General features: G+C 44.5%; 1 protein-coding gene across 3 annotated transcripts in view; it reads left to right on the forward strand.

The window, feature by feature from the left end:
* The first annotated feature begins 1,607 nt into the window (after window positions 1-1,607).
* Window positions 1,608-26,598, forward strand: part of col5a3a (collagen, type V, alpha 3a) — a 47,851-nt gene continuing 22,860 nt past the window's right edge. The window contains exons 1-20 of one of the 3 annotated variants that reach the window (XM_035180017.2): window positions 1,608-1,922; window positions 10,899-11,066; window positions 11,409-11,622; window positions 12,264-12,426; window positions 18,263-18,385; window positions 19,788-20,195; window positions 20,928-21,038; window positions 21,144-21,260; window positions 21,370-21,423; window positions 21,533-21,574; window positions 21,967-22,029; window positions 23,081-23,155; window positions 23,337-23,420; window positions 23,562-23,618; window positions 23,937-23,990; window positions 24,138-24,191; window positions 24,323-24,376; window positions 25,374-25,427; window positions 25,680-25,733; window positions 26,272-26,316. In XM_035180017.2, coding sequence (XP_035035908.2) covers window positions 1,634-1,922; window positions 10,899-11,066; window positions 11,409-11,622; window positions 12,264-12,426; window positions 18,263-18,385; window positions 19,788-20,195; window positions 20,928-21,038; window positions 21,144-21,260; window positions 21,370-21,423; window positions 21,533-21,574; window positions 21,967-22,029; window positions 23,081-23,155; window positions 23,337-23,420; window positions 23,562-23,618; window positions 23,937-23,990; window positions 24,138-24,191; window positions 24,323-24,376; window positions 25,374-25,427; window positions 25,680-25,733; window positions 26,272-26,316 — 2,283 coding nt within the window. In that variant the 5' untranslated portion in view covers window positions 1,608-1,633. The remainder of the gene's footprint in view (window positions 1,923-10,898; window positions 11,067-11,408; window positions 11,623-12,263; window positions 12,427-18,262; window positions 18,386-19,787; window positions 20,196-20,927; window positions 21,039-21,143; window positions 21,261-21,369; window positions 21,424-21,532; window positions 21,575-21,966; window positions 22,030-23,080; window positions 23,156-23,336; window positions 23,421-23,561; window positions 23,619-23,936; window positions 23,991-24,137; window positions 24,192-24,322; window positions 24,377-25,373; window positions 25,428-25,679; window positions 25,734-26,271; window positions 26,317-26,598) is intronic. The other 2 variants (XM_047343756.1, XM_047343757.1) reach the window with 2 other exon arrangements.

Here is a 26,598-nt window from a genome sequence, read left to right on the forward strand (position 1 = left end):
GAAAGGTCTTTCTTTAAGTTCAGGAGCTGAAGGCAAAATTAACACCAGAACATTTGTGGCACAACTTACAGAAAGTTTAAGCATAGCTGGGGCACATCCATAAATCTCTGGAGTTGTGTCACCTACATACACAAAATGAAGGAAGGACAGATCTCCAGAATCTCAGGTGAGATTTGTGTATGGTTCACAGAACATGGTTCAGAGTAGCACAGAACCTGTGGGGTTCTATGCGTCTATTTCCATGTCCACATCAGCAAAAGCATTTTCAATTCAAGTGAACTTTCTGCAGAGTCAGACTCTTTATGAGCACATTTGGTGAACACATAGAGAATCTGACAAAAGATGTCTTTAGCAAGGACAAAACCAAACCTAAGCCCTTGTGCAAAACAATGTTTGTTACAAAATGGAGAAACGCTCTAAAATGTTTATTTTTAATTTTTTATACTTTGATGAGGAGATCAATATATGTCTTTTTTGTGAAAACAGTAATATTTTTGGTGGTTTTCCAGACACCAAAGACCTTTACAAGGGGGGGTGCACACTCAAATTGAAGTTGATTTATTATGATTTAAATGTTGCTGTTTTAAATAATGGTTTTTAGCCAGGTGTATCCGCCTCTGAACTTTGGGCAGGGCAGCCCAGTCAGCAGTCAGCGACCTCTAACCTGGGAAGACTCAGCCTCCAGCGGCAGGTCCAGCCTGAACAAGTATTACAGAAACGCTGCTGCTGCTGCTGCAAATGCCAGTTTGACATTAGACTCAAAACCTGCCCTGGTCTGCAAAAAAAACCCCTCACTCCTTGAACTGGTCAGAGGTGATGCTGAAGTATGTTGGCTACGCTGCTGCTGTGTGGTCCAAAGCTCGGATGCCATCATCCAGCTCTGCCTGATTGAGTCAAACCTCTTTTTTCACTGTCAGGTTAAAAATGAACATGGAGTCAAGGGTCAAATGCTCTGAATTGAGTGCAGAAATATGTGGCATGTTTTGCATCTTCATCATCATTATCATTATCATCATCATCATCATCATCATCATCATCATAGACCTAATTAATACTATGATGTCTGTCATCATATTCAGTCAATGACATTGTTCAAATCCAGTTTGATATCTTTTCACAGTCACTATTCTCTGCTCTGCCCAACTGGTCAAGGCAGATGTCCGCCCACATTGAGTCTGGTTCAGCCAGAGGTAAATTTCCAGTTAAAGAGTTTTTTCCCTGCACAGTCGCCAATAAACTTGCTTGTTGTGGGAACTGTTGGATTTCTCTTTAATTTTGAAGGTCTCGAACTTACTATAAAAAGGAATGTTATGATTGTGCAGTAAACAAATTGAACTGAACTGAACCACTGTGTTACTCTGTAGATAATAAAATCGCCTCCACTGGCTCCATCTGCAGAAACCAGGAGAGTGACAAACAGGTAACAGTGCGCCCTGTGCGCGCACCACTTCAGCGCGTAATGACCGTGCCCACGCAGGGAGACCTAACAAATTAACGCGCGTAATAAAGTTTGATTTATGACGGAGACTTCTGCGCGCTCATCCATGCGTCCCGGGACGCCGTCATATGGGAGGGGAGAGGCGGAGGAGGTGGAGAGCAGAGGGAGGGAGTGATGGTGAGAGGGAGAAATTGAATGAGAGGGGACAGAGCGATACTGAGAGGAGCCACCACAACAACAAAAAACTTCTCCAACAACCAAGCAAGTGGGACTACAGACTGGCTTCACTCCATTGTTTCCCTCTGCGCATATGGCTGCGTAGTTCCCGCAGATAGAACTTGTGCAGTGTCGAACTTTGTGTTTGCGGAGGCAGAGCAGAGGGGGTCTGCGCGTGCAAGGATGGAACATTTAATAAGGACCAGGGCGCGCAGGAGAATATCGCTGTTTGTTTTCATCCTGCTCCATGTCACAACGACACAAGCTGGTAAAGTATCCCGCTGAAAAACTGTAGTGAAATAACTTTAATTATGTTACATTAAGTCCCTGCAGTGAATTCTGTAACACTCTTTCCCTGAGGTTTATAAAGTTTGTTCAGACGCTCTGAATCACTTGCCCCCCCCCCCGAGCATATGAAGTTATTAGAACAAAAAAATCTATACTCTGTCTTTCATGCTTCACTGTGGATCGGGGTGTGTGCCTGCGTGCGTGCGTGTGTGTGTGGAGGGCTCACAATGTGGATGTGGGGGTGATGCTGCTGGAGCCTGAACTGGCCCCACAGAGTCGCTTCGGGCTGCGGCTCAAACCTGCCACCTCGGGCTCAAACTGTCTTTAAGAAGTTGTCCAAAAAGTGTCAAAGGTTTGCAGACGATTTGCACTCATGTATCAGCAAATTTCCTCAAACATGCATGCATATTGATTATTTGTTGTAATTGCACAGAGGGCACATTTTTTTGGGATTGATTTGAATTGGAATAAAACATGTGCAGTGGTTGGAAGTGGACGCCTCTGTGCAGGGGTCAGGTGTGCAGGGAGACTCGCGGCCACCTCAGGAGATGTATGATGTCATGTTCGAGTTTGCTTGTGACCGGCGTCGGTTTACTGTGAAAAGGTTTAGCGTTGGCTTGAGAAAGAGGTGAGCGGCCAACCACTGAGGGAACTGAGTAGATTAAAATTCCTGTCATGGATCTGTTTAATGTGCCCTCTGCACACACAGGTCTTAAGTGAAGGTGCTTAGTTATGATTATTCTGGCACACGGAAATATTTCACATGCTTTGTTGCTCCAGGCTCCGGGTCATACTTTAGGCTGTTGTAACTTATGTGACCCAGTGTTAGTGTGCGTTTGGGACAGAAGTGACACATTTTTCAATTATCTGTTCTCAACTATCAGTCCCAGTGTCCTGCATGTGTCCACATTTGCTGCACTTCCAGGCTTATTCAGAAAGTTCAGATGTTCCCTCAATACTCAGCTTGTGAATATACTGTATGTCATTTGGCATCACATGCTATCTGTCGCCCACTCAGGCATCCATGCCCTGTGGCCATGTCATGAGTATCTCCCACTGGCCGCAGACTATTTCCCTGCAGGTGCAGTAGTTTAGAGTCTCCCTGATGGAGCCGCATGTCTTGCCGGCAGGAGTTTTAGCCTGCGGTTACCAGGAGTGGTTAAGATGTCCCATTTTCATTCGCAACTACACCCACGTGCACCCACTTCACGACTGGCAGGAGTTGTTGAAAACCGTCAGGCAGGAGGAAGTGAGCCAACTGACACACATATATTCAAGTGGCGCAGACGGCGGCTGTGGTGTCCAGTGCTCTCTAATGACGGCCTGTGAAGTGAGGGGCTGGGATGATTTAAAATTGCATGGGACATGTGGTGGTGGTGATATGGCAGACGTGTGCATGTGGCTGATAATGTGTTTGGGACTCAGAGTCTGACTATTTTGTGCATGTGCGTGTGTGTGTGTGTGTATTACAGTGAAAGAATGTTTTCCCATATGCTTTCTGTGTGTGTTAGAGAGAGATGTGAGAGCACTTTGTAGTCATGTTTGCTGACAGGAAGTGAGACATTCTTGCACACGTCCACAGTTAGATTCATTTAGAATCCTCTGTTCTTTTGCCTCAACACATTTGTGTTCGCTTTTCTTTTCCTTCTTTGCTTTTCTTCTGTTCAATTCAAAGTCTGGGAATAAGGAGTGTTTGTTTTTACATTAAATGCCTTATCTCTTCATTGAGATCATCTCCCTCCTCCTGCTTGTGCCTTAATCCTTCACTGGTTCTATGACAGAGGAGAAATCGTGCATATAGCCCCCTGACTGTGTCCCGTTTGATCCAGCTTCCTTGCCAATCCTGCACCAGACTCCCCAAGGAGGAAGGCACGCCTTGCTCGCTTTTGATCCTGCAACAAATTAGTGGCAAATGAAAAAGGCAGCTGAATTGAGCAGGGGAAATAGAATGGAGTTTTAATGCCCGTTACAGCTTCAGTGGCTTCCTCTGTTCTGTGAGTTTGTGTTTTTTTCTGATGGAAACGTTAAACATCAGACGAGCCCGAGATGCTCGAGTCTGTCCCCGGGTTGCTGATGCTGCAAGTGTCACATCAAACCGCTTGTCAGACGTTTTGATGAGGCAAACTGTTTGGAATTCCCCAAAGTCTTTAATATGTAAAAATGATGCTTAAATACTTCATGGAGCCTTAACAGCAATCTATAGTATTCAGCACACATCTGGCATCCAGAAACTCGCTCACTCCCTTGCCCTCGGGCTTCTATGGCTCCGCGCTTCTGATCACTGGATGCTCCAAGCAGCCTTCTGTGGGACGAGCTGGAGATGCCTCCTGTAGAATGGCAATGAGCCGACATCAGAGGGGCTGGCTTCTTTGCAGTGTCCTCCTATATGTCATATGCCTCTTTATCCCAGTTTATGAGCCTCACTTAAGTTTTATCACTCTCATCCATCTCATTCACACCTCAGTGGAGGTCACATTAGCTTGCGTTCCCATAGCAAAGCAATTTTGGCTCGCCCTTCGTGACCCCGCTCGTATTTCTACTTCACTGAACCGGTGTGAGAGAGGAACGAAGCCCACGAATATCTACCTGCGTGTATGACTTTGCTTCGCATGGCGCTTGTGTGTGATATGTAGTGTTTGATTTTGGCAGCTCTTGTGTTAATATTCCGTAATAGCTGCTTTAATGTTATGATATCTGAGAGAGTAAGTGGTGGCTTGGGGTCGAAACGTGAATGGGATTGGTCATGTGGACGCTGGCATTGTTCTATTTGTGTAATCCTGCATGCCTGAGGGGGAAAACGCGCATGTGCTTAAGAGAACTGCATCCGTGCACCTGTGTTTGTGTATGCTGTGGTGGCGTGCTACATGTGTACGTGGAGCTGGTACCCTCAGAAGGATGAAGACATGAGACAATATCCCCCAGCGTCGGGGACATTGTACAACCTCCTCCACCTCTTCAAGGGGAGTTTAGTGATTAGAAAATTGGGTCAGGCAAGGTTAATGGCCACTGTTAGGCATGCATGTGGAGATTACGGTTAGGAAGCAGGTTTTCTGCACGTCCTCGTAAGAATAGAAGTAGAAAATGTGTGTGTTTGTGTGCGTAGCGCCTGCCCAGTTTAGAGGCCTTGAGGGCCAGGTGTTTTCTCCATGGGCCGAGCAGCTTTTTGGCTTGTCCGTCCGACCTGCTGTGAACAAACATGAGCACAGAAGAATTGAAAAATGTGGTGCTGATGTGAATTGGAAGGAAACGTGTAACCACATTCCACCAGAAACAGGGATTTATTTTTTCCTCCCTCCACTGTCGCCAAGTGCTTGCACATTGTGTCAACTGCTCGGTGCGTCTGTATGTTATTCTCAATCTTATTTATAGAGCATGCATGTTGTACTAATAAGAAGAGGGAAAACATGGCCAGCACATGTGCTGTGCTTTGTTCCACCACGTTACTTGTTCAGATCCAATGACAGTGCTATAAATGCTCGTACAGGATGGTTTCCGCTGTGTTGTTTGCATCTTGAATATTTCCTGTTCGGGGGTCAGGTCAGGTCCAACCCCCTCCTCCGCCCTCTCTGTGCAGTTCAGTATAGAAACTGTACTGCCCTTTTTTTCAAAAATAATTTTGTCAATATCGTCGTTGGTTGTCTTGTATCTTCTCGTGCCAAACAGGCCTGAGAGCACGATCATATAAATATGAATCATTTGGTATTGCAGGCTACATGCTTAACGGTTACAATACTTATCTGTGGGAGTATTGGTTGCTTTCATCATCGCTGTGTCCTAACAATATTGATGACTTTATAAACCATAACCACTCAGATAACCACTCAGAATAGGTTATGAAACAATCCCAGCAATCATCTGCACAACCGCTGACTTGACTTGCCCCTCAACGCTGAGTGGAAGCAGACTTCACCACAAAGCAGAGTCAGAGCGATAAACATCGCTGCCTCCTGGTTCGCATTCTCCCAGCCCCACAAATACCTCAGTCTCAATGATGCAATAGATCTAGGTTTTTTTGTTTTTGTTTATTTGTTTGGTTTAATAACCTTTGTTCACAAGTGATAATAGAGAGAGAAATTATGACAAGGGCTCAGGTCCAAAGTGGCGTCCCCCCCCCCAACCTCTGCAGGTTATACAATGGGGCTACATATAAACGGTGTTGGCAAATCCTCATCTCTTCAGAGGGTGTATTATCTCTCCTCGCCTCGTAGTGTTTCCATCCACACACAGCGGTGACCCAGACTAAAGGTCACACCCACTGCTAATTAGATTAAGGCTATTCTTCGAGGAGCCCGGGAGAAAAAGTGTCGGGATTCATTCGATCACTTCCGCTGGATCTGTCGCCGATTTTCATTTCCAATTTTAATAGTTAATCACCATCTGTTCTCCGGCTCGTCACAATTTAAATCTTGCCTGAAGAAATGCGCTCATAGCAGTTTTTATGGAGAGTGGGATTTCACAAAACAAAATGTTTTAAGAGCAAAAATAAACATCCATACATTTCTAGATTATAAGATGAATGCATATGTCCAAACAGAAATTCAAAGTTTAAACATCAGTTCTTTTCTTGCACTTATCTCAGGCGTTGTCTCAGATATCATGGGAAATTCGCATTGCCCAGATTCATGTTGGCCTCATTTTTTGTTAAAATTCCCCAGTTCCCAGGCCCAATAGTTTTAGTGTGTAGTATTGTGTGTGTGTCAGTGTGTGCGTGTGTGTATGTGCGTGCGAGGGGTACTTTCAGGCTGAGCTGGGAGTGTAGGTGGTGTGAGTCATTCACAATTTCTTCACAGACATTTGGTTTGGAAAGAAGACATTATGTCCATGTATGACTGAGGTGGTGCTGAGCTGTATAACCGCAGGGCACGGAGAGACTGTGTCAAGTGTCACACAGCCAGGGAACATCCACAGATGCAGACTGTGTGGTGGCATTTCCAGGGTACAGAGCGAGATCTGTGCGGCGGTGAGCTCTGCTCTCCATTGTCAGGGAAACTGTGGACACTACAACATTGTTGCTGGGCAGATGTGGCTGTCTCACAGGGAAGAGCACAAGAACACGAGAACGAACATTTAAGAAATGTCATCTATTGAGAATGTGCATGTGTTTTGTGTGTTATTATGTATCTGCACAGTGATCAAATGCTGTACAGTGTGAATGTCCTCCAAAAAATTGCCGGATGTCTGTAAAATTGCTCCACTCTGACCTTTTGGCGACGATCGGGAAAACAGTCCTTGGAGATTGTACGATGCTACTTCCAACATGTTGCATTGTGCACTGTCCAGCTGAGTTACCACTAGATTGCAAGCTTTGTTCTATCACTACCCGAACTCATCTTGTCTTTCCAAAGTTTCCTCAGCTGTAACATAATTTAGAGGTGAGGTGAGGACACCACGGAGCCTAATGAAATGCAAGCAAAGCCTGCTCAAACAGCCAGTGCTGCAGGTTAGGTAAAGAAACTGCAAGAACTGGCACAACTCAAGGTGAGATAAATGAATCCAAAGCAGGGAATAGATAACTTTCTTTTATTGAATGCTGCATTGATCCAGACTGCACATGGCCACCTGCCACTAGCCTGGGGTTTTCCTCTTGACGCTAGAAACGGGGGTGTTTGGTCCTAAAGGGGATATTCCACAGAAAGTTGTTTGCATTTTATTTGGGTCATTCTTGTCTCCAAGTAGTTTCTTATGCTGCAGCAGCTATGAGGGTTGCAAACCTTTTTTAGGTCCAACACAGGTTTTTCCCAGATTTCTGTGAATCGACTTGCCAAACATATCCCTAAACAGTTTATTTTACACACTTGGGCGTGGGGTTCCTGTTATTTCCCTGCACGTTTAACTGGCAGATTATGGTGTAAAGCTGTTTCTTTTTTGGGAGAATCTTCTGCTGCTTGTCTTGGATTTCTCCCGGGGCCATTGTTGAACATTTTGACTCTGATTTCTGTTGTCTTGAAAGTGTCAGAGGTCAAAAGTCTCCTGCGAGGACAAGGCTGCAATATGTTCAGAATTATCTTTAAAACAAGTGGTGGCTCAGGCAGAAATTGACTTTATGTGGATCTCTGGATTACTTGAAATTAAACAATGAAGTTGAACAGTTAATTGTGTTTTTTCTTTTTAAGGGCAATTTTGTCAGGTGCTGCTCTGCATGGGTTGACAGAAACCCAAGAATCCTGTGTAATTAGACCTATGTTGCTTCAATTTAGAAAAATTATTACTGCGCTGTGACCTGCCTTCCTCATTGTGCATGAGTGAGTGAGGGATAGAGCAAGAACAAGGTAGACACAGTAGGGGAGAGAGAGAGAGAGAGAGAGAGAGAGAGAGAGAGAGAGAGAGAGAGAGAGAGAGAGAGAGAGATGGAGAGATGGAGAGAGTTCAGTGGATTTGATCTTTGACTAAAAAAAAATCTATCTCAAAGGAAATTGAGTTTGCGTGATATCAGTTGGGAATCGAAACGAGGCCACAACAAAGCCACAAAGAGCTCACATGGGATCAGATAAAGACCGAGACGCTCCCGCCAATTCAATTAAATACAAAATTTAAGGATTAGGACCCAGACATGATGTGAAATGCAAAGTGAACTCTCAAAAGACAGGCCCGACGTGTCTTTGTTTATTTTGCTTTTGAAGCGGGAGCCTGACGGGGGCATTCAAGGATGCAGCTCTCAACTTCAGTAAATGTCATGAAGGTGTGTTTGTTGCAACCCACTCCCCATTATTGACCAACTGCACCAGCACTGTCAAATTATTTTTCATTCATCGGCCCCCTCAGACAAAGGAACGAAAAGAGACTCTTTAAAATAACATACTTGTGAAACGGGGTCATTAATCTATGTTACATTGAGAATGAATCATTCCTGTACAGATACAAGGTACAAACAGGGCTGTGCTATATTATAACATTTTACATTCAGATAATGATGCATATGATTAGTCACACTTTTTCTCAACTGTGTAAATAAGCTGTGCAATGTGCGGAGTACAGTTCTGTCTTTGTCAGACTTAAACCACGTCCATGAGACAGAAGCAGCCCCTCCTCTAGGTATGAACTACTTGTTTTGTCTAGGCTGGTCTGAGCCCTTCTCCTGTGTCACGTTCCCTCTCCTCCGTGTTTGTTTGCCGCCTGCAGCTGTGCCATGTGGAACAGTGCCAACCAAATGACGAAAAAGAGTGATTTGCAGCCCAATGAAATAAATAGTAGAACAAAATACACAGCAAGAGACATCTGTTACAGCCCTACTTACAATCTGTGTAATCGAAAACAATGTTAGAGTATTTATTATTATTCTAAGTGTGGGTCAGTGGACTGTTAAAGTCAATAGAGATTCCTTGTCCTTTCCTATTTAGTTTTTAGTTCACGGTCATGATGGCAGATTTGAAAGTTATAATTATAGCTATCTTAAATGAACGTGTGTGGGTGAACATTTATTGGTGCCATTTGCGCACAGTCGGAGGTTTCAGTTGTTGGAAGCCCGCAGCCTCTGCAATTATTCAACTGACACTGTTTGTTTATGGCTCTCTATAAATTCAAAATTCAAGCCCTGGGGTCTTAAATACCTTTAGATCTGCACCTAATGTTTTCCATTGTTGGAGCCTGACTGTAATTCACAGATTAACCTATTTACAGCCCCATTGCCATGCTCGGTTACTGAGAGGGCAAGCTCTCCAAAGCTGCTCGGAAACAAACGGCCTCTGCCATGCAAGTGAATAATGCCATAAAATGTAACATGGTGTTTGCCGTCAACATGCGGGCGACGGTAAACTGCCTCCACATGTTTAATTAACGAGGAGAATAAAAGGCGAGGTCTATATGAGCCGCGAGAGCTACAGTAATTTGCGTTTAGGATCCTCATTTCAGATGCCTGGAATGCCAAGTGCTGAGTTGCTCCAAACAGGCTCTCTTTAGCAGCTGGTGGGAGACCGGCTGCACACAAAGCTCCGATCTTGCCCAATGCTCATGGCAGTGCTTTATCAACAGAACATCTAATAACATGACCAGCAGACTGCAAATAAAGCCCGGGGTAATGAGAGAGACCCACCACTGGAAGAAGCGTCACATCTAACAATAACAATTGCTGTGCTCATTGCAAATGAGCATAAATTGACTCTGACAATGTATTTCTACAACAAAAACACAATTTGGGTTTCCCTGTTTACATAAAAAAAATCCACTTGAGTTTTAACGAGAATACTGTCAAATATCCTGACAGCGCTGCAGCAATTATTTTGTCTTGTTTGCAGATGTTTACATGCACATTTAGAAAAAAGCTGAAACAAAGTGAGCTGCATGGGGAACAAATACGACGACCAGACCCTCAGCTGTGAAAGATCACTACAAATTTGTTGGACTCGTTTTTTGCAGTGCGAATGTGCATATTTTTGCCCGTGAAGTAATTAAACCGTGATAAATGCAATGCAGACATGCTGCCGATCCCTGGCGCAGGGTGAGCAGTGTGCAGGTGTCAGCTGTCAGGTGTGCTGCTGCTGGATTATGGGTTGGGCCCTGCACCACCCCTGTCCTCTAATAACACCCACAGAAGTCTGGCCACCTGCCGCCACATCTCAGAGGAGCTTGTCTCTTCCGACCCCGAGGAAGCAGGAAGCCTCCCTCGCTTTAAGAGCACGCTTTGAGCCGCGCTAAACCCTGCTCTTCAGCTCGGTAACAACCAGCACTTAACCGAGCCAGACAAACAAGTGCTGTCACACCGGCAGAATTTTACTGCGAGTCTGACATGACTAAAAGTGTGCCGCGGCCATCTGCCACAATCTCCATGCTGTCATTTTTTAAAAACTGTTTTTCATACAACGCAAGCGAAATGAACAAACAGAAAACAGGATATCATCTTATTCGATAAAGGTTATTCTGTGAGCACAAAAGTAGAAACCCCACATTTCTCTGATCTGCTCTCTATCCATGTGCAGATGGTTAATTCTTTCCCTCTTTGTTTTTTTGTTTCCATTCCCAGCTGATCCCATCGATGTTCTGCGAGTGCTGGAGCTGTCAGAGAACATGGAGGGGGTGTCGCTGGAGGCCGGTCTGTGCACCAGCAGGAGGGGCGTGGAGGAGACGGACCTGGCCTACAAGATAGAAAAAAAGATCCAGCTCAGCGCTCCCACCAAACAGCTCTACCCTGGTAGTAGACATTTTCTTTTCCCCGGCTAGACCACATACAACATAACCCCCAGTCCAAACCAGCAATGAGAATCCCCCCCCCCCACAAAATAAAAATGTGTCACTTGTGAGGAATTCTTCGCTCAGTAAAACCTTTCGAAATCTGACTTTGAACTCCCTCTGCTCGTCCTCGTGGCTGCTCGCTGCCTTCATGGCCAAATATTTCTCATCATTATCATCTTAGCTCCGGTCTTACTGGCAGTGGGTGTGCCTGCATGTTATAAATAAATGTCAGCCCCCCTGCTGCGCTCTCTCTTGTCTGACTTAACAACACCTCCCCCTTCCTCCTCCACTTTCCTTCCAGATTCCCAATTCCCTGAGGCCTTCTCCTTGATGGCCACGGTGCGAGCTAAAAAGGGCTCCCAGTTCTTCCTGCTCTCGGTGTATGATGACCAGGGGGTGCAGCAGCTGGGGCTCGAGGTGGGCCGTTCGCCCGTCTTCCTTTATGAGGACCAACGTGGGCAGCCCCCGCCACAGATGTACCCCATCTTCAAGAAGATCAACCTCGCCGATGGAAAGTGGGTATAGTTTGAGGGCCTCTATCTACATTAAACCCAGTATTAATCCAACATCTGCCCTTCGGCTGATTTTCGACAACACACTGGATCTGATGTGTGAGTTCAATAGATCAGATTCTGCTGCTCTGTGCATTTATAACTTTCCCGTGTCTTGAAATATTAAGGCAGGCCTCCCTTCTGCAGTCTGATTCATATGTCTCACAGCGTGTGCTTGAACTTTAGTGACCTTAAAAGGAGCAAGATGGTTGGGAAGTGCTTGCTGCAATGATTTGACCTGATCAGGGGAGTTATGGAAATCAGTCCTTCACAGTCTTGGACTAAAAGCCTCTCCTGATTTGCTGCACTTGCAAGGAGCATGAAACAGCTCTTTCTTTGCATTACTGACTCTGCTGGTAAATGGTAACTGATATAACATGTGTCAAGTCTTATTGGGCTTTAAAACTACACACACACACACACACACACACACACTGATGATACAAACCTTCGGGGGGAATTTGGGGGTCTGATTTTGCCCAAGGACATTTCAGCATGTAGACAGGAGGATACCAGAGATCGAAACAACACCCTGCAGCAGACTTATATTCAGACACAACTATGTTTTCTTAACTGCACGTCACTGCTCTGTCTTTCCCGCTCAGATGGCACAGGATAGCCTACAGCGTGCAGGGCAAGTCTGTGACCCTCTACTTGGACTGCCAGAAGGTGGAGACCCTGGATCTGCAGCGAGGGGACAATGCTGTCGTCAGCACAGAGGGCGTCACTGTATTCGGAACACGGCTGCTGGACGAAGGCGTATTCGAGGTACGACATTATCTATGTGCAGGATAACCTGAAAACACAGAATCAAGTGTCTCCTGTCGGATATTCTTCATTGTGTTTCATTTAAATTTCAGCAGGTCCAGTTGACTGTTGATAAGAATAACAATTAATTAATCATGTTCTGTGGTCATATGTGGCTGGATCTCATCAACATTTGTTTTTTGTGCATGTCTGTATTGAGTAAACTAGACTTTCCCTGGGGTAATGCAGAATCATTTGAGGGTTCTTTCACACCTGCCTTGTTTGGTTCAGACCTTCTGTGTGAAAGGTGCCTTGGACGATGGTCCATACCAAAGGGCCAAAATGTAAACCAACCAGAAGAGATGGTCTTGGTGCGGAACAAATGAACCATGCTTTTTTTTGTGAAAACACTTTTCTGGATGGTTCGGACTTTTGGACTGATGCAGAAGTTTAAGGCAGCATTAAACATTGGAACAAAAAGAAGAGGAAGGGGCTTGCTGGATTGCCTGTATACTTCGCTTCTGATGATGTAATGTTTGAATGATGGGGACGTTCGTCCTGCTGGTAGTAATCAGTTGATTCAATTTCTCCATTCAAACCGAAAACTACTACTATTTCTCGAGGCACTTTATTCAAAAATGTGATTTTGAAGTGATTACATTAATCAAACTGCTCGCCCGTCTCCTGTCTCAAGTGTGGGTAGATGCAGCTCATGTAGGTGAGGACGACAGGACGTATGTATGTCTTACAAAAGTCTCCGTAAATTACAACATGAAACCAAAACTAACCACAACAAATGCAAACAGTGGACCAAAGCCCTGACCGGGATCTTTATAGGGGGACGTCTTACTGACCTTGTTTTAATTTGTGTGACTTTTTCCTCCTCCTCTTATTATTTTTCAGTCCCTATAGAGACTTCGCCTTAAACCAAATTAAGTGGATCTTATCTGTGCTGCTGCTGACTTAAACATTTCTACAGCCGGTTGAGTAAAGTGATGAGTATTTTTGATCAGACCGATTGGAAAACCTCTTCATGCAGCACCACTTGTTAAGGAGTGTTCCTATCCACTTTGATTCAAATTCCTATCAAATCTAAAAATGCACCAAACACAGATTATAAGGCCTCATTTTGGAGAAATGTGCTTAAAAACACACAGGAAATACAAGTTGCCTGTTTACGTTAAATGGATTATAATCTAGAGTAGTTGTGTCAATCAAATGGTGGGATGTATTTTGTGCATTGTATTTGACGCTGTGGAATTTTCCTCCCATATCTTTAAAGCTACTTAGCGAAACATTTAAAGCACAGTTCAGGAGGCCATGAGGTGAGTGGGGGTCGTCTGTCAATCAATATGCCGCAGGAATAAAGCGGTGCAGAGGGAAATAGGTGTTTGACAGGCAGTGGGGAGGAGGGGGCTTGTTGTTCATGACCGGACATGCTCGGCCTTGTCACCTTTCATGTGCAAAGCTGAGAAATGACACATTCTCTTTGTCTTTAAAATATTTTGATCGGTTGGCTGTAGATGTGTTGATACAAGTCAGAATGTCCATCTGTGCATTTGGGGGTGAAAACACATGTTTGGTCCTGTCTCGTCTTGTGATGGTCAAAGCTCCTGCAGGAGAAATACTTGCTTCTTGTTCCGGCGAACATTGAGCTTTTTCAAATCGATAGTAGTTGCAGGGGACAGATACAATTCTAGTTTTACTCATTCCAAATTGCATTCTACCTGAAACATTTTTATCATTGGATCCCTTTAAAGCCTTGGTGTCTGTGTAGCCACACATATCAATATGCAGCGAAAACACAGGAGACCAAGATTTCATCCAAACTCTGGGAGTGATGCCAATTCCTCGGTTTTTTTTTTTCAGTGCATAACCTTTGTTGTCAAAAGTCATTCTCTGGGCTTCCCATGACAATATGCAACCCCTGCTCCATTGTCATTCCCAATGAGGCTCCACTCTGAATCCGCTCGAGCCCCTTCCACTGCTATGTGCTCGGGGCTCTGTGCCTGATCAGCACTGAGGCAACAGAGAGAATGGAATATAGATCCAGGTATAAAGGTGTAAAGGCATGTTCAGAGAAATGAAACCTTCCCTGCACCCTTTCCACCTCAATGTCCCAAGAATATTCCACAGCCTGAAAGAAGGGAACATGCTGTAGTTAAAGTTGAACAAAGTGCAGAGGGAGGGTTGTTAACACGCCCTATTGGCATAGACAGAAACCACAGCCCTTTTCACTTTCCCCTGTAGAAAGCCAGATGTCCTTGGCTCTGACAGGTGAACACCTACTACCTATTTTGTGAATAACTAACCCCCTACCCAGCCCACACATTCATTTTACCCTCCCTGTGCCCTAACGTGACCCCCAGTTGCCACTCCCATGTTGTGTGTCAGACACTGACAGGCTTTTCAGTTTTCAGATTACTTTATATCCCACTTTAGTTAAGAAATGTGTCTCCTTGTGGGATCTATAAATTCCCCTCTTCAGAAGCAATGGAGAACATTTATTCTTTGGCCAAACTCCAAACACACTCCCATGCCCTTATACATCATCGTATGTGGAGAGTTATGATGATGATGATGATACAGCGTTTAGTGTGATGAGTAAGACCCTTGAGACTCTCTGTTGATCAGATCCATCCTTTAGTCCAGTCCGTGCACTTCATGTGGAAAGGTTTGCGCTGAAATGAATCTAGAATAGAGACATATCATGTCAAATGACTCAAATGAATTCTTCTGTTTTAGATTTCTCTTTGATACATGCGATGAATTTCAATGTGTTCATGTATCTATTCAGAGCAACGTGTATGTATCAGCATCAGTCTGGTATGCATCGGGTGAGGTTGGTACCAGGGGACGAGCAGGCTGACCTCTGGGCCCCTGTTCCCAGGCCCTGGTTTCTTGGGGAGGAGGCCAGTGTTCCGGCCCAGTTCTCCCAGCGTGGGAGCTCGGCGTGGGAGCACGGGGACTGTGGTCAAGCCACTAATGTCTTTATTGCTTCCAGATTGCCTACAGATTGCAAACGGATACAGAAGTTTGGTGTTCAAACACAACAATCTGCTTGCATTCGCAGTAAAGCAAACATCAAACTGTCCACAAGTCTGGTTGCGCTCCTACTTGGCTGCCGGGTGCGCCGCGTGTGTGCCTGCAACACCCAGACGGCTTCGATACGATCCAGCCCAGCGTTTATTTGTTAGGAAATACTGTCTCAATTAGACCTGTAAATGAGAAATGTTTTTTGGCTCAATGTTAGGGGCATGTTGAAACCATGACTTGTCAAGCATATCATTAAAGAGCTGCTTTATTGTAACGCGTAGCAACCCCATGGCTTTATCACACAAAGCAGAGAAACACATCAAATCAGTCCTGGTCTATTTAAGTCATGTTTAGTCCTGGTAATGATTTATATCTGGGGGCGGTCATATGTTTTTGGTTGTGAGAATCTGTCGCACTTTAGGTAAATGGGGAGCGTCAATGGGCCATTCAAGTACAGTACAGTAAAGTTTGTTTGCTGGAAATATCCGGCTGCTCCTTCACCCACATGAATATCTGACTCACACAGGACATGACCGATGACCTCAGAATCTCAGGAGAAACTCTCATTTGGCTAACTGGGAGAGCATCAGATCAAACGTGTCCCGCCTGCGTAGCTTGATCCAGTTTTATTTTGTCTTGGGTCTGAGACATTGGGAGATACTTGTTGTTGTTGCCTGTTCAAAACTTGCCTGTCTGGATCGGGGCAACTTCTTTGGCTTGTGGTATTGCTTAAGTTCTGGCTACTCGCGGTTAGAAACATTTGTGAAACACATTGTGGTTCAGAGGAAAGTAGACGTGAAAGTAGAAAGTAGTATCCATGTTGCGGCTAATTGCTGTCAGAAACATCGGTTAAAGACGTTAAAGTTAGGTAAGTTTGTGTGGAGCATCCAAAGTCTAAATAGGTCGATGGAGTTTGATACACCTATGCCGATACAGAGTCTAGCATTTGAGTGGAACTGGTGTTGTAATATAGAATGGCAAACTTGCGCAGTTGGATTTTTATCCAATCGTGCTCTTTACTGGGAAAACACTGGTTCCTGTTATCCGAGGACGTAGAAGACATGTTCAGTCAGACAGATTTCTGGAGTTATTAGATAGATGACATTATTATTAGTTTGTCTGCTTCGTACAGGCACCTCAGGATTTAGAGATTGTTCTGATAGAGAGGACAAAGATTTAGAGCGATCTCATTAATTCAGAAAAAGAAGAGCAGATGTTTTTTTTAATCGAGCGAATGCAATATACGCTTCAGTACGAAAGCACAGAGGTCGCTGTGTGTGAGCCGCATGTGAGCTCATGCAGGATCCTCACGTCCTCTTCAGATGTCTGTGCCCCGTCCTAAATGGAGAGTGGCAAAGCACACATTGGTCTTTGGGCAACACTTTACTCGACAGAGAGCCCCTGCCAGGCAAGAAAAACAGGAAAACTTCTCCGTGCAAGTGTTGCTTTTGATCTTGAATTGAGATTGGATTAGATTGGATTAACTCCCTGTTCTCCCTCACCTTAGAGTGCAATCGTTTCCTTTGCTTGACACTGGCTTTGTGCCACAACAGGAAGAAAAAAAAAAAGATAAGTGGATAATGACTGCTTTCATGTTTGATGTAGCATAATAGAGTATTCTGTTTCTATAGGTTTACAGTTCTGCGTACTGTGATCCAGACTTTGGGTTGACATGTGACATGATTGAGCTGTATCAGAGGATATAAATCTGGTGGCGGGTAATGGAGAAGCGATATGTTATGATTTATTTCACCTCTGGCTGCTAAATTCAAATTAAAGAGATTACAATGGGACTATAATTACCACAACATTAAGCAGTTAATCTGACTTCATTTATCACAAACCGCTGCCCAGCTGTCCCTGGACAACATTTCACCCGGCAATATGTTTGCAGTGGCCCGTCAGTTACATAGATTTGTATCGCTAATGGAATCTAAACCTTGTCAAACACGGTGCCATGGGGCTGACGGCATTTTGTTGATATTGAATTACCTCCTGACTCGTGTCTCGGAGAGAATTAGCGCTGCAGCTCTCAGTTGTTCTCACTAACAATTAATGTCTTGGACATATTTCACATTTTGTATTCAACATTCAACCGATAAAATATCAATACAAATATGACAAATGCTCATAAAAAGTTGTTTAGGCCACGGTTATTGTGGTAAACTAGTTATAATTTATATTTTTATAGAGATATAACAACAAGAAAACATTTGTAAAGCTTTGTAGCATATTAGCTTTGGAATACATCAACTGTCAATTTATCAGCTATTCCTTTCAGCTCTACCAAGCATTATGTAATAATATAATGTGAACAGAAGATAAGAGGGACGTTGAGGCCACTAAAACCAACAGAGGCTGTGGGCCAAGAGCTGCAGGGTCCAGCAGCGCCGTCTCTGTGTGTGTTTGTATATACACACTGGCTACGCCTGCAGGGCAGGATGGGAAGTGAAAGGTCCTGACAAGGAGGTGGGAAAGAGCTATTTGACTGTTTTGTGTACGCAGTCAGGCCCCTCTTTGAGTTATGGAACACAGAAACAATAGCGGTGGTAGCAGCAGTGGCAGTTTGATGATGCCACTGTAGGGGATCATTTTGCCTTTTGTCGAGGTGTGCAGCCAGTTTTGCGGTTGTCTTAGTGTCTGTGGTCTTGTTATGTATTGATGCACGTTCATCTTCTTGCCTCCTCTGGCTTCATTGTGCAGTAGCAGCTACTGAATGCTTCTGTCACTGCTCCAATGGGATCATTCTGCTTCTGCTGTGCGTCTGACTTAATAACATGACACCTGTCTGCCTCTCAGTCTGCTCTCTGCTTTATTTCAGGGAGTTATTCAACAACTGCTGATTGACGAGGACGCTCAGGCCGCTGCCGACTACTGTGTAAACTACATACCAGACTGTGACTCTGCTCTGCCATACAACATCCAAGCCCTCGACCTGCAGGAGGTTAGTAGTGCCACCAACAGGAGGCAATGCCTGCTGGATAAACCCACCCAGAAAATATGTTGTGCTGTTCTTTTGACAGGTGAAGCATAGCTGCACATCATCTCCATTTACTGCCAAGAATTACTTGTACAGAAATGCCTGGATATTGTCATTAACTCTCTACTCACTCTTACAATAAGTTTTAAGCCATAAGATGAACATCCACTTCTTACACTCTGGTCAAAACTGGGATAACAGAAGCCGATCCCTGACAGCCATCCAGTGCAAGAAGCACAAGCAGACATATCAATAGAGCTGTGTATCCCAGAGACTGTCGATCACAGCATTTATGAGCAGCAATCAGGCCCACCCAAGAAGAGGTCTGAGTACGAATGTATTCTTTCAAATGAAGCCAGCAGTGGAACACACACACACACACACACACACACACACACACACACACACACACACACACACACACACACACACACACACACACACACACACACACACACACACACACACAGAGCCAAGAGACTATAACTCAAACATGATATACTGATTCTTCCCCTCCCCAAGGTGTGTGCAAGAAAATTGAAATCAATCACTGATATGAATTACTGTGCAATTATTTGATGGTGTGTGGCCGATAGAGATATAAAAGAAGTGAGACGAGAGTGTGTATGTGTGGCCATGGGCTGTGTGAAATACACAGTGAATACTGATTGTATGTATTTTCCCGTGTATTCCACATGCACACACTCGTACGGTATGTGTGGACACTTATGTGAGTGTGTGTTTGTGTGTGTGTGTAACATTGATAATGCTCCAGGCGGGGTCCATTAATGGGGTAGTGTGAGGCCATTTCGACCGTCATCCAGCTGGCTTTTACAGAACTACAGCTGAGCTATGAGCTCCGAATCCAGAACATGTCAACATCTGTCAGCCCACTGACCTACTTCCCATCATTCTCCCTTACACGCTGACCTTGTTTACAAGTGGATCTAAATCACATCATTGATGCCCCTCTCAGATTGGGCCTTTAGTGTCAGGGGCCCATTCTTACCACTGACATGCAATAGGCATCACTCTGGAGGCTGACACAACCATATTTGCTCACTTGCCAGAACAAGTATTTGCAACAATTAGCACCTCAGTAGTATCAGAGACAGTGTGACCCCTGACCACACAAACAAATAAGTCTTCTGCTTAACCCCCAACATTTGTTTGTTCCTTCTCATTTCATGTTTGTATAGGCTTTTACTGGTGGGATTCACAGTAGGTGTCAGAGGATTTGTATGCAACACTTTACATTCCTGTTTCAGGCTGTTTCCTATCTTGTATTTTCATTCACAACAGTGTTTATTTTTTTCCTCCACCCTCCACCTGTGCCCTCATGCTGCGTCCCCCTTTTTCATAAAAGAAGTCCCGACTTGGGTCTGATGCCTTGATGCCAAGTGCTGAGCCGGATGAACCAAAGGAGGTCTCCAAAAAGGACAGGAAAGGCAAAAAGAACAAAAAGAAGAGAGACAAGGGCTCGAAAGGCAAACGTAAAGGCAAGGGCAAGAAGGGATCCAGAAAGAAAAAACACCAGGAGGAGGGTCTTGAGGATGGCTTCCTCCAACTGTCCACAACACTGCCTGAGTATCTATCTCAAGAACCCTTTCAGCCCACTGAGTTGCCAGAAATTAAAAGCACCCAAGAAACTGCCACTCCCGCCGACGTCTACGACGAGAACCTCATGGAGATGCCCACACACGAACCTGACTTCGCAAACGAGGCCCCCACCGTGGTGCCCAGTGCATTGCCTGAATCAGTGGTTACTGAGGAGGTAGACATGTTTGCCTGTAGACGCCCCCCCTATCTCACCCCTCCTGCCATTTGCGGTTCTAATCAACACTCCCCTAATACCTCCTAACAGTAGTGAGCACTTCCTCCCACTTCAGTCACTTTCCAGCACCAGCACTAACCAGCACCATGCTAATCATCACCTCCTCCACATGCCCACCAGAAAACACGGAGAATGCTTCCTAAATGTGATATTATGATGATCTTTACCTGATGCCTTCTGGCTGAGTGTGTGTTTCTGTAGAAAGTGAACTAATACATGCATACATGTTTTCAGAAAAACATGGTATGCATGGTACTACTGTATGTATGTGGACGCAGAGACAGGGTTTTTGGTTTACAGTTCCATCAGGCTAATTATTGACCTTTGGAATTGTTGTTATGAATATATACAAATTTTTTTTAAAGATACATTTTGGACTTTGCAGAATCACAAGCCAAGAATGTTCCTGTACGTCTGCCTCATGTTTATTATTTGCTGTATCTGTGGCTCTTGCAGTCTATGCCATGTTTCCACATTAATCCAGCGAAGTCCATCAACTAATCACACTCCAGCAATGCGATTAACTGCACACCAGCCAACTTGTGTTCTGGATAACCAGCCCATTGCTATAAAATCAACCAGTTTTTCTAACATTTGTATCATACATCGCAAAATGTGCCTTTTCCTTTATGCCGTTGCCTAACTAATTTAAGCCTGTGTGCTGGTTCACAGGAGAGCAAACCAGTGAAGAGGCCAGTGGTGGAAGAGTATGAAGATGATCTTCTGTATGATGATCTCTCAGTTTCCACGGTAACACTGGGACCAAACATTACAGATTATGAGGTAGGTTAAATGCAAATATGAGACATGTCTTCACCCTCAGCACAACAACACTTATTTTTCGTGTTGGCTACACCTGTGATTGAAGGAGTTTTCATTCCTTCACAGATTCTCGAATATGAAAATGGCAAGAACGACACAGAGTCAGAGTATGAGGAGTATGAAATATACGAGGATGGCTTTGACTTTGCAGAGCGGGAAAGGGCACAGACGTGGGACGGAGAGGTAAATCTTGCAGCAATCTCATGTATGAAGTACGTGGTCACATCTTCAATTGCCCGTGTCAATTGATTTTTTAACACTCCACATCTATTTATCTGTTTCTCCACCTCAGGCTGGCCGCAGAGCGGAGAAAGGCCAGAAGGGAGAGCCAGCTATCATTGAACCGGTGAGCTGCTGGAGGCACTTAGTGAATAGTCTGGAAGCATTAGTTATGAGCACGAGAACAGGCCGACACTCTCCTAATGTACATTTCATTCTCTTGTGCTTGTTTCCAGGGTATGCTAGTGGAGGGACCACCAGGTCTACCGGGGCCAGAGGTAAGTTTATTCGCTACCTGAGAACAGTAGGGAAAGGAAACCGGGACTATTTTCTCTGTAGTTGCTAAGGATGTGGCAGAATGTGACTGTCCACATGTGGTGCAAAATACAACCATGCAACTGTGGTGTTTTGATTAAAGGAACCCAAAAATAAACTGCTAGAATATGTTGCATTGCAAAATGACACTTGACAATGTTTGATGATATTTTTGTTCGGTGGTTTACTTCAATACTATTAACCCTACGTGAAGTGGCAGCTAAAAGTAGTGCATCCAATACAGTTAAGCCAATAAAACAGGATTATTGTCTAGCATTTGCAGGGTTAGAATAAGAAGAAGATGGTCATTTAATTGAAAACTAAGCTAATGTTTGTTTGAATGTGTCCTTCACAGGGGCTTGCTGGCCCAGCTGGACCAACAGGACCTCCAGGACCAAGAGGAGATCCTGGCGAATTGGTGAGTTTGGCTCAAGATATGGTCTCATTGAACGTGAACAGAGCTGTATGAGGGACAGAGTTGTATGAGGGACAGAGCTCTATGAGGGACAGAGCTGTATGAGGGACAGAGTTGTATGAGGGACAGAGTTGTAGAGGGACAGAGCTGTATGAGGGACAGAGCTGTATGAGGGACAGAGTTGTATGAGGGACAGAGCTGTATGAGGGACAGAGCTGTATGAGAGACAGAGCTGTATGAGGGACAGAGCTGTATGAGGGACAGAGCTGTATGAGGGACAGAGCTATGTGAGGGACAGATCTGTATCAGTGCGAACATTTTGCCCTGGTTCACTGACCTGAACCTGCTGGACATCAGGGACGCATAGTGACTCACACATGTTTGACCTCATTCTCTTATTTTGTGTGTGCGTGTGTGTGGGGGATGCTTGTGTGAGTCATCACAATGGAACACACTCCAAGGAGGACACTATGGAGATTATGATGCAGATCCCCATACTAGTTCATCATATTCATGCTTTACACGCATTCAGTCCACATAACAAGCACATGTTATTCCCAGAGATAATTTTTTTTAAATAAGATGCAGTGATGGTGAATATAGTAGAAATTAATAAAGGAGAATTGAATGTTAACTTTAATTTATAAATTGTAATTGAAATGAAGTTTATCTCCCTCAGTGGAAATGTCCAGCTCATTTAGAGAATCTGGAGACTGTGTTGATCTTCTATTGTTTGAAGCTTCCACCTTATTCTTTTCAATTTTGGGTCATTATCTTGCTCTTAGATGAACCCCTCACCAGCCAGTCTGTTCTCCTTTGTAAATCACCGTTTCCTCTTCACTCTATTAGTAATATGTCTATTACTACTTCTTGCAGTGCAGTGCAGTCCTATAATGTATCAGAGGGTGTCGTTACACAGTCTGCTCCAACACTGGCTTTGCACAGATCCGTAGGGATTGTTTGCATTAACGTTCAATTCTTCATGGATTTCCACTGCTGCAGGAAAGGTGAGTCGATCTGTTTGCCAATGCTTATCCCGGTCCTCTCTTTTCAGGGTCCCCCTGGGCGTCCTGGTCTTGCTGGGGTTGATGGGATTCCAGGTCCTCCAGGGACCCTGCTGATGCTACCAGTGAGACCTTAAAGCCCACTCATGCATGCTCATGCTCATGCACTGTACAAACACACACATAACACACCTTTTCCCAGTGTGGTGTAGTGGCATGGCCACAAGGGGGGGCTGTGTGATTGAACTTCATTGCAACTGGGAGATCCTGCAATGGGAACTGACTCCTCCTTTTCATTGCCTCCAGTTCCAGTATGGAGGTGATTCTCAGAAGGGACCAGTGGTGTCTCCCCAGGAGGCTCAGGCACAAGCTATCCTGCAACAGGCCCAGGTACACGTTACACAAATCTGTACCTTGCTGTCATCTTGCTGTATTATATCATGAGTGACTTTGCCATTTCATTGCATATTAAAAGCCCAAAAAAACCTTGTGCAGTGTAAAAAACATTCTGTTGTGCTTTTTTTCCCCCAGCTGTCACTGAAGGGACCTCCAGGTACAATGGGTCTCGCAGGGCGACCAGGCCCACAGGTAAGGCTTTCCTCCATCCTTGACCAAATTTGCATCATACCTCAGGGGCTCCTGCGACCTTTAACCTCAGCTTCCCATTCTGGCTGACCAGGCACATGCTCTACTTTCTCCCCAGTCCAACCTCATCATTATGCATGCTCAGTGTCTCATAGAATCTGCCCTCATTCATGGAAAAGAAAAGAAAAAATCAGTGTAGGGTTGAAAAAATGAACCGATTTTTAGGATTTCCTAGCTCATCTGTATTTTTTTCCTTTTTTGGTGCTAAATGTGAGTGAAGAGTGCATCATGTTGTGCTTTAATGGCTTTTTGTTTTTGTAGGGTCTTCCAGGGTCGTCTGGGCTCAAAGGAGACATCGGAGACAGTGGCCATTCTGTAAGACCACACGTTATTTCCACCTCACTTCAACCTTCAGTCATACCACTCTGTTTGTTACACTATTGATTTCCTTCTGTCCTCTGGCTTTCCTTTTTACACCTTTTTTTTTTTCGATTTGTCCGGCTCTCTCGCTTCCTTACACAGGGAACACGTGGGTTTCCGGGCACTCCTGGAATTAATGGAAAGGCTGGAAAAAGGGTGAGAGATATCTTGAGCACTGCAGGTGTCCATGCTGAAAAACCTCTGTATCTGCATGTTGTGTTAAACAAGGCTGTGCCCCATGCACTGAGAAGCAGAACCTATTTTTACCTGGATTTTGCATCTCTTAGGGCCGTGTGGGAGTGGATGGAGGTCGCGGTGCTCCAGGTGAAACAGGCTCTAAGGTGAGCTTCGTGACTTCTCACTGCACTGCCTTGTAGAAATGAATATAATCAAATTTATCATCCCATCTGAGGGAAATTGGTTTGCAGCAGGGCGTTAAGAAACTCATACAAGCCGTCATGAATACAATATTAAAAACAAATGCATGACAGATGACAGGGACAAGAAACACACGTACACTGAGGGAGATCAGCCAAAGTCAAGTGCAAGAAAAAGAACGTTAGTAGCACAATTTGTGAAAATTCATCGTATTAGCTGCTGTACAGACATGGGACATTTTGAATTTTTTTAGTCCTGTGTAGGAAATGAAGGATAAAGGACTCCCGGGGGGGGGGGGGTCAGTACAGTCCAATATGGCTTGGAGCTTCCCCAAGTTGTGACGGAGACATAGAGGTTAGAGACTGAACTTCACCTCAATAACTTTGCTGGACAAGCAGACCAAGTTCATTCAGCCAGATTCAGGTTTCCAAATCTTGCCTCATATTTAAATGAGGTGCAATAAGAACTCACAGAATTTAGTTCCAGTAAAGTATTGACATCCTCATTTCACATTTGGACACTAGAGTTGTTTGATATTTGTGTCAGTTGTTAAACCATATAACCGACGCTAGTTTTGAATATCACACGTATGTAGACAGCAAGGTCTTGTCCGATAAACTATCTGCACTTGCATGTGTAAGCCTTGAGGTATCCAGCCGCCCACAGCTTATTATATGTATTGACAATGAAGCAACTCAATGCCTAACAGCTGCAGGAAGAGCTTAGTAAATAAATCAGACTCCCCTGATGCCGCGCTGACAGAACAGCAGAGTCTTTATCAGTCAAAGCAGCATTTTAGCAGACCTACAGCTAATCTGAGAGCTCCCTCTCCCAGACACACACTCACAGCAGATGGGAGGCTCTGCCAGGGGAGACTTTCAGTACAATTCTGCTAATGTTTACACATTACCGTATGCGTGTGTGGGTTTCAGGGTTTAATGCTTCTCTATTACTTCTCAGGGTGACAGGGGCTTTGACGGCCTGCCAGGTATCACAGGAATCCAGGGACACAGAGTAAGTTAGATTTGGTAATTTGACATGTCACTGTATTTATATAGTCATTCAGACACTAACGCGCTAATGCAGCATGCATGAATACCTTACACATCATATAGCAGATGTTTATTTGCATATTATGATCGTGATGATCGTTGTGATTTCTGTGATGACAGTGCACACCAGAAAGCATCTGCTTGATGTTGCTCTGCAATAAACAGAAAAGTCCTAAATATCTTGAGGCCTGTGGCTAATGCTTTTATCTTGTAGGGCGACAGAGGAAAGCCGGGTCCTTATGGGCCTGTCGGGGAGTCTGGAGAAAAGGTGAGTGCACAGACGCTTCTCGTATTTACTCGCAACAAACAAAGTCCCCACACACGACAAAACACTGCTTTGTCCTCATCACAAGGTTAAGAGGGAAATCCTTTCCACATCAACAAATCAATTCTGCAAACAATTTAGCGGCACAGATCAAAGCAGTTTTTTGCTGAAATCGAGTCACAAACTCCTGAATTTTTAATTCTGCTATGCTGGCCCGAGTTCATTCAGTATCAAGGTTTGCATTTGCAAAAAACATGAAAGCCAGGCGGTGCATCCATGACATCAAATTGAAAATATGAAAGATAGCAGCTCTGTCAAGATGTTATCTATCTACACATGCGGGCGGGTGAAGTTTAAGAGAGCTAGTCTATTAGTCTTTGCTCGAAGATAGTTGAGCCTTATCTGTCAGGCAGTGAATTTCTTTAATGAGCTATTTTCGCGGATTATGTCTGTGGGGATATAAATGTATCCTCCCTGGGGTTTACTCAGAGACATGCATGAGATCTACGTGTTGAATCTGTTTCCTTCCTTGTTGCTTTAGGGATCCGAAGGACCTGTGGGGCCAGGAGGGCAACCGGGCGAATCTGTAAGCAACCACATACAGAAGAATATACACACACATAATAACGAACACCTCTACATTAAAATATATCATGTCTACCGTTTCTCAACACTAAGAATATTTAATGCTAAAAGATGCATTTATCAAGTGTTCGCTTTGTCAGAACTTTGCTTTTTTTCCACAGTGCAGAATCACTGGAACAAGTGATTTCTGCAGCAGGGGATTGTAGGAGATCACTGGATTTAAGCTCCAGCAGGCGTTTTATCCAGCGTCTTAGAGACGAACTGCTCAAAATACAAAATCCAC

The sequence above is a fragment of the Hippoglossus stenolepis genome, chromosome 16 (genome assembly GCF_022539355.2).
Source record: "Hippoglossus stenolepis isolate QCI-W04-F060 chromosome 16, HSTE1.2, whole genome shotgun sequence".
NCBI lineage: Eukaryota > Metazoa > Chordata > Actinopteri > Pleuronectiformes > Pleuronectidae > Hippoglossus > Hippoglossus stenolepis.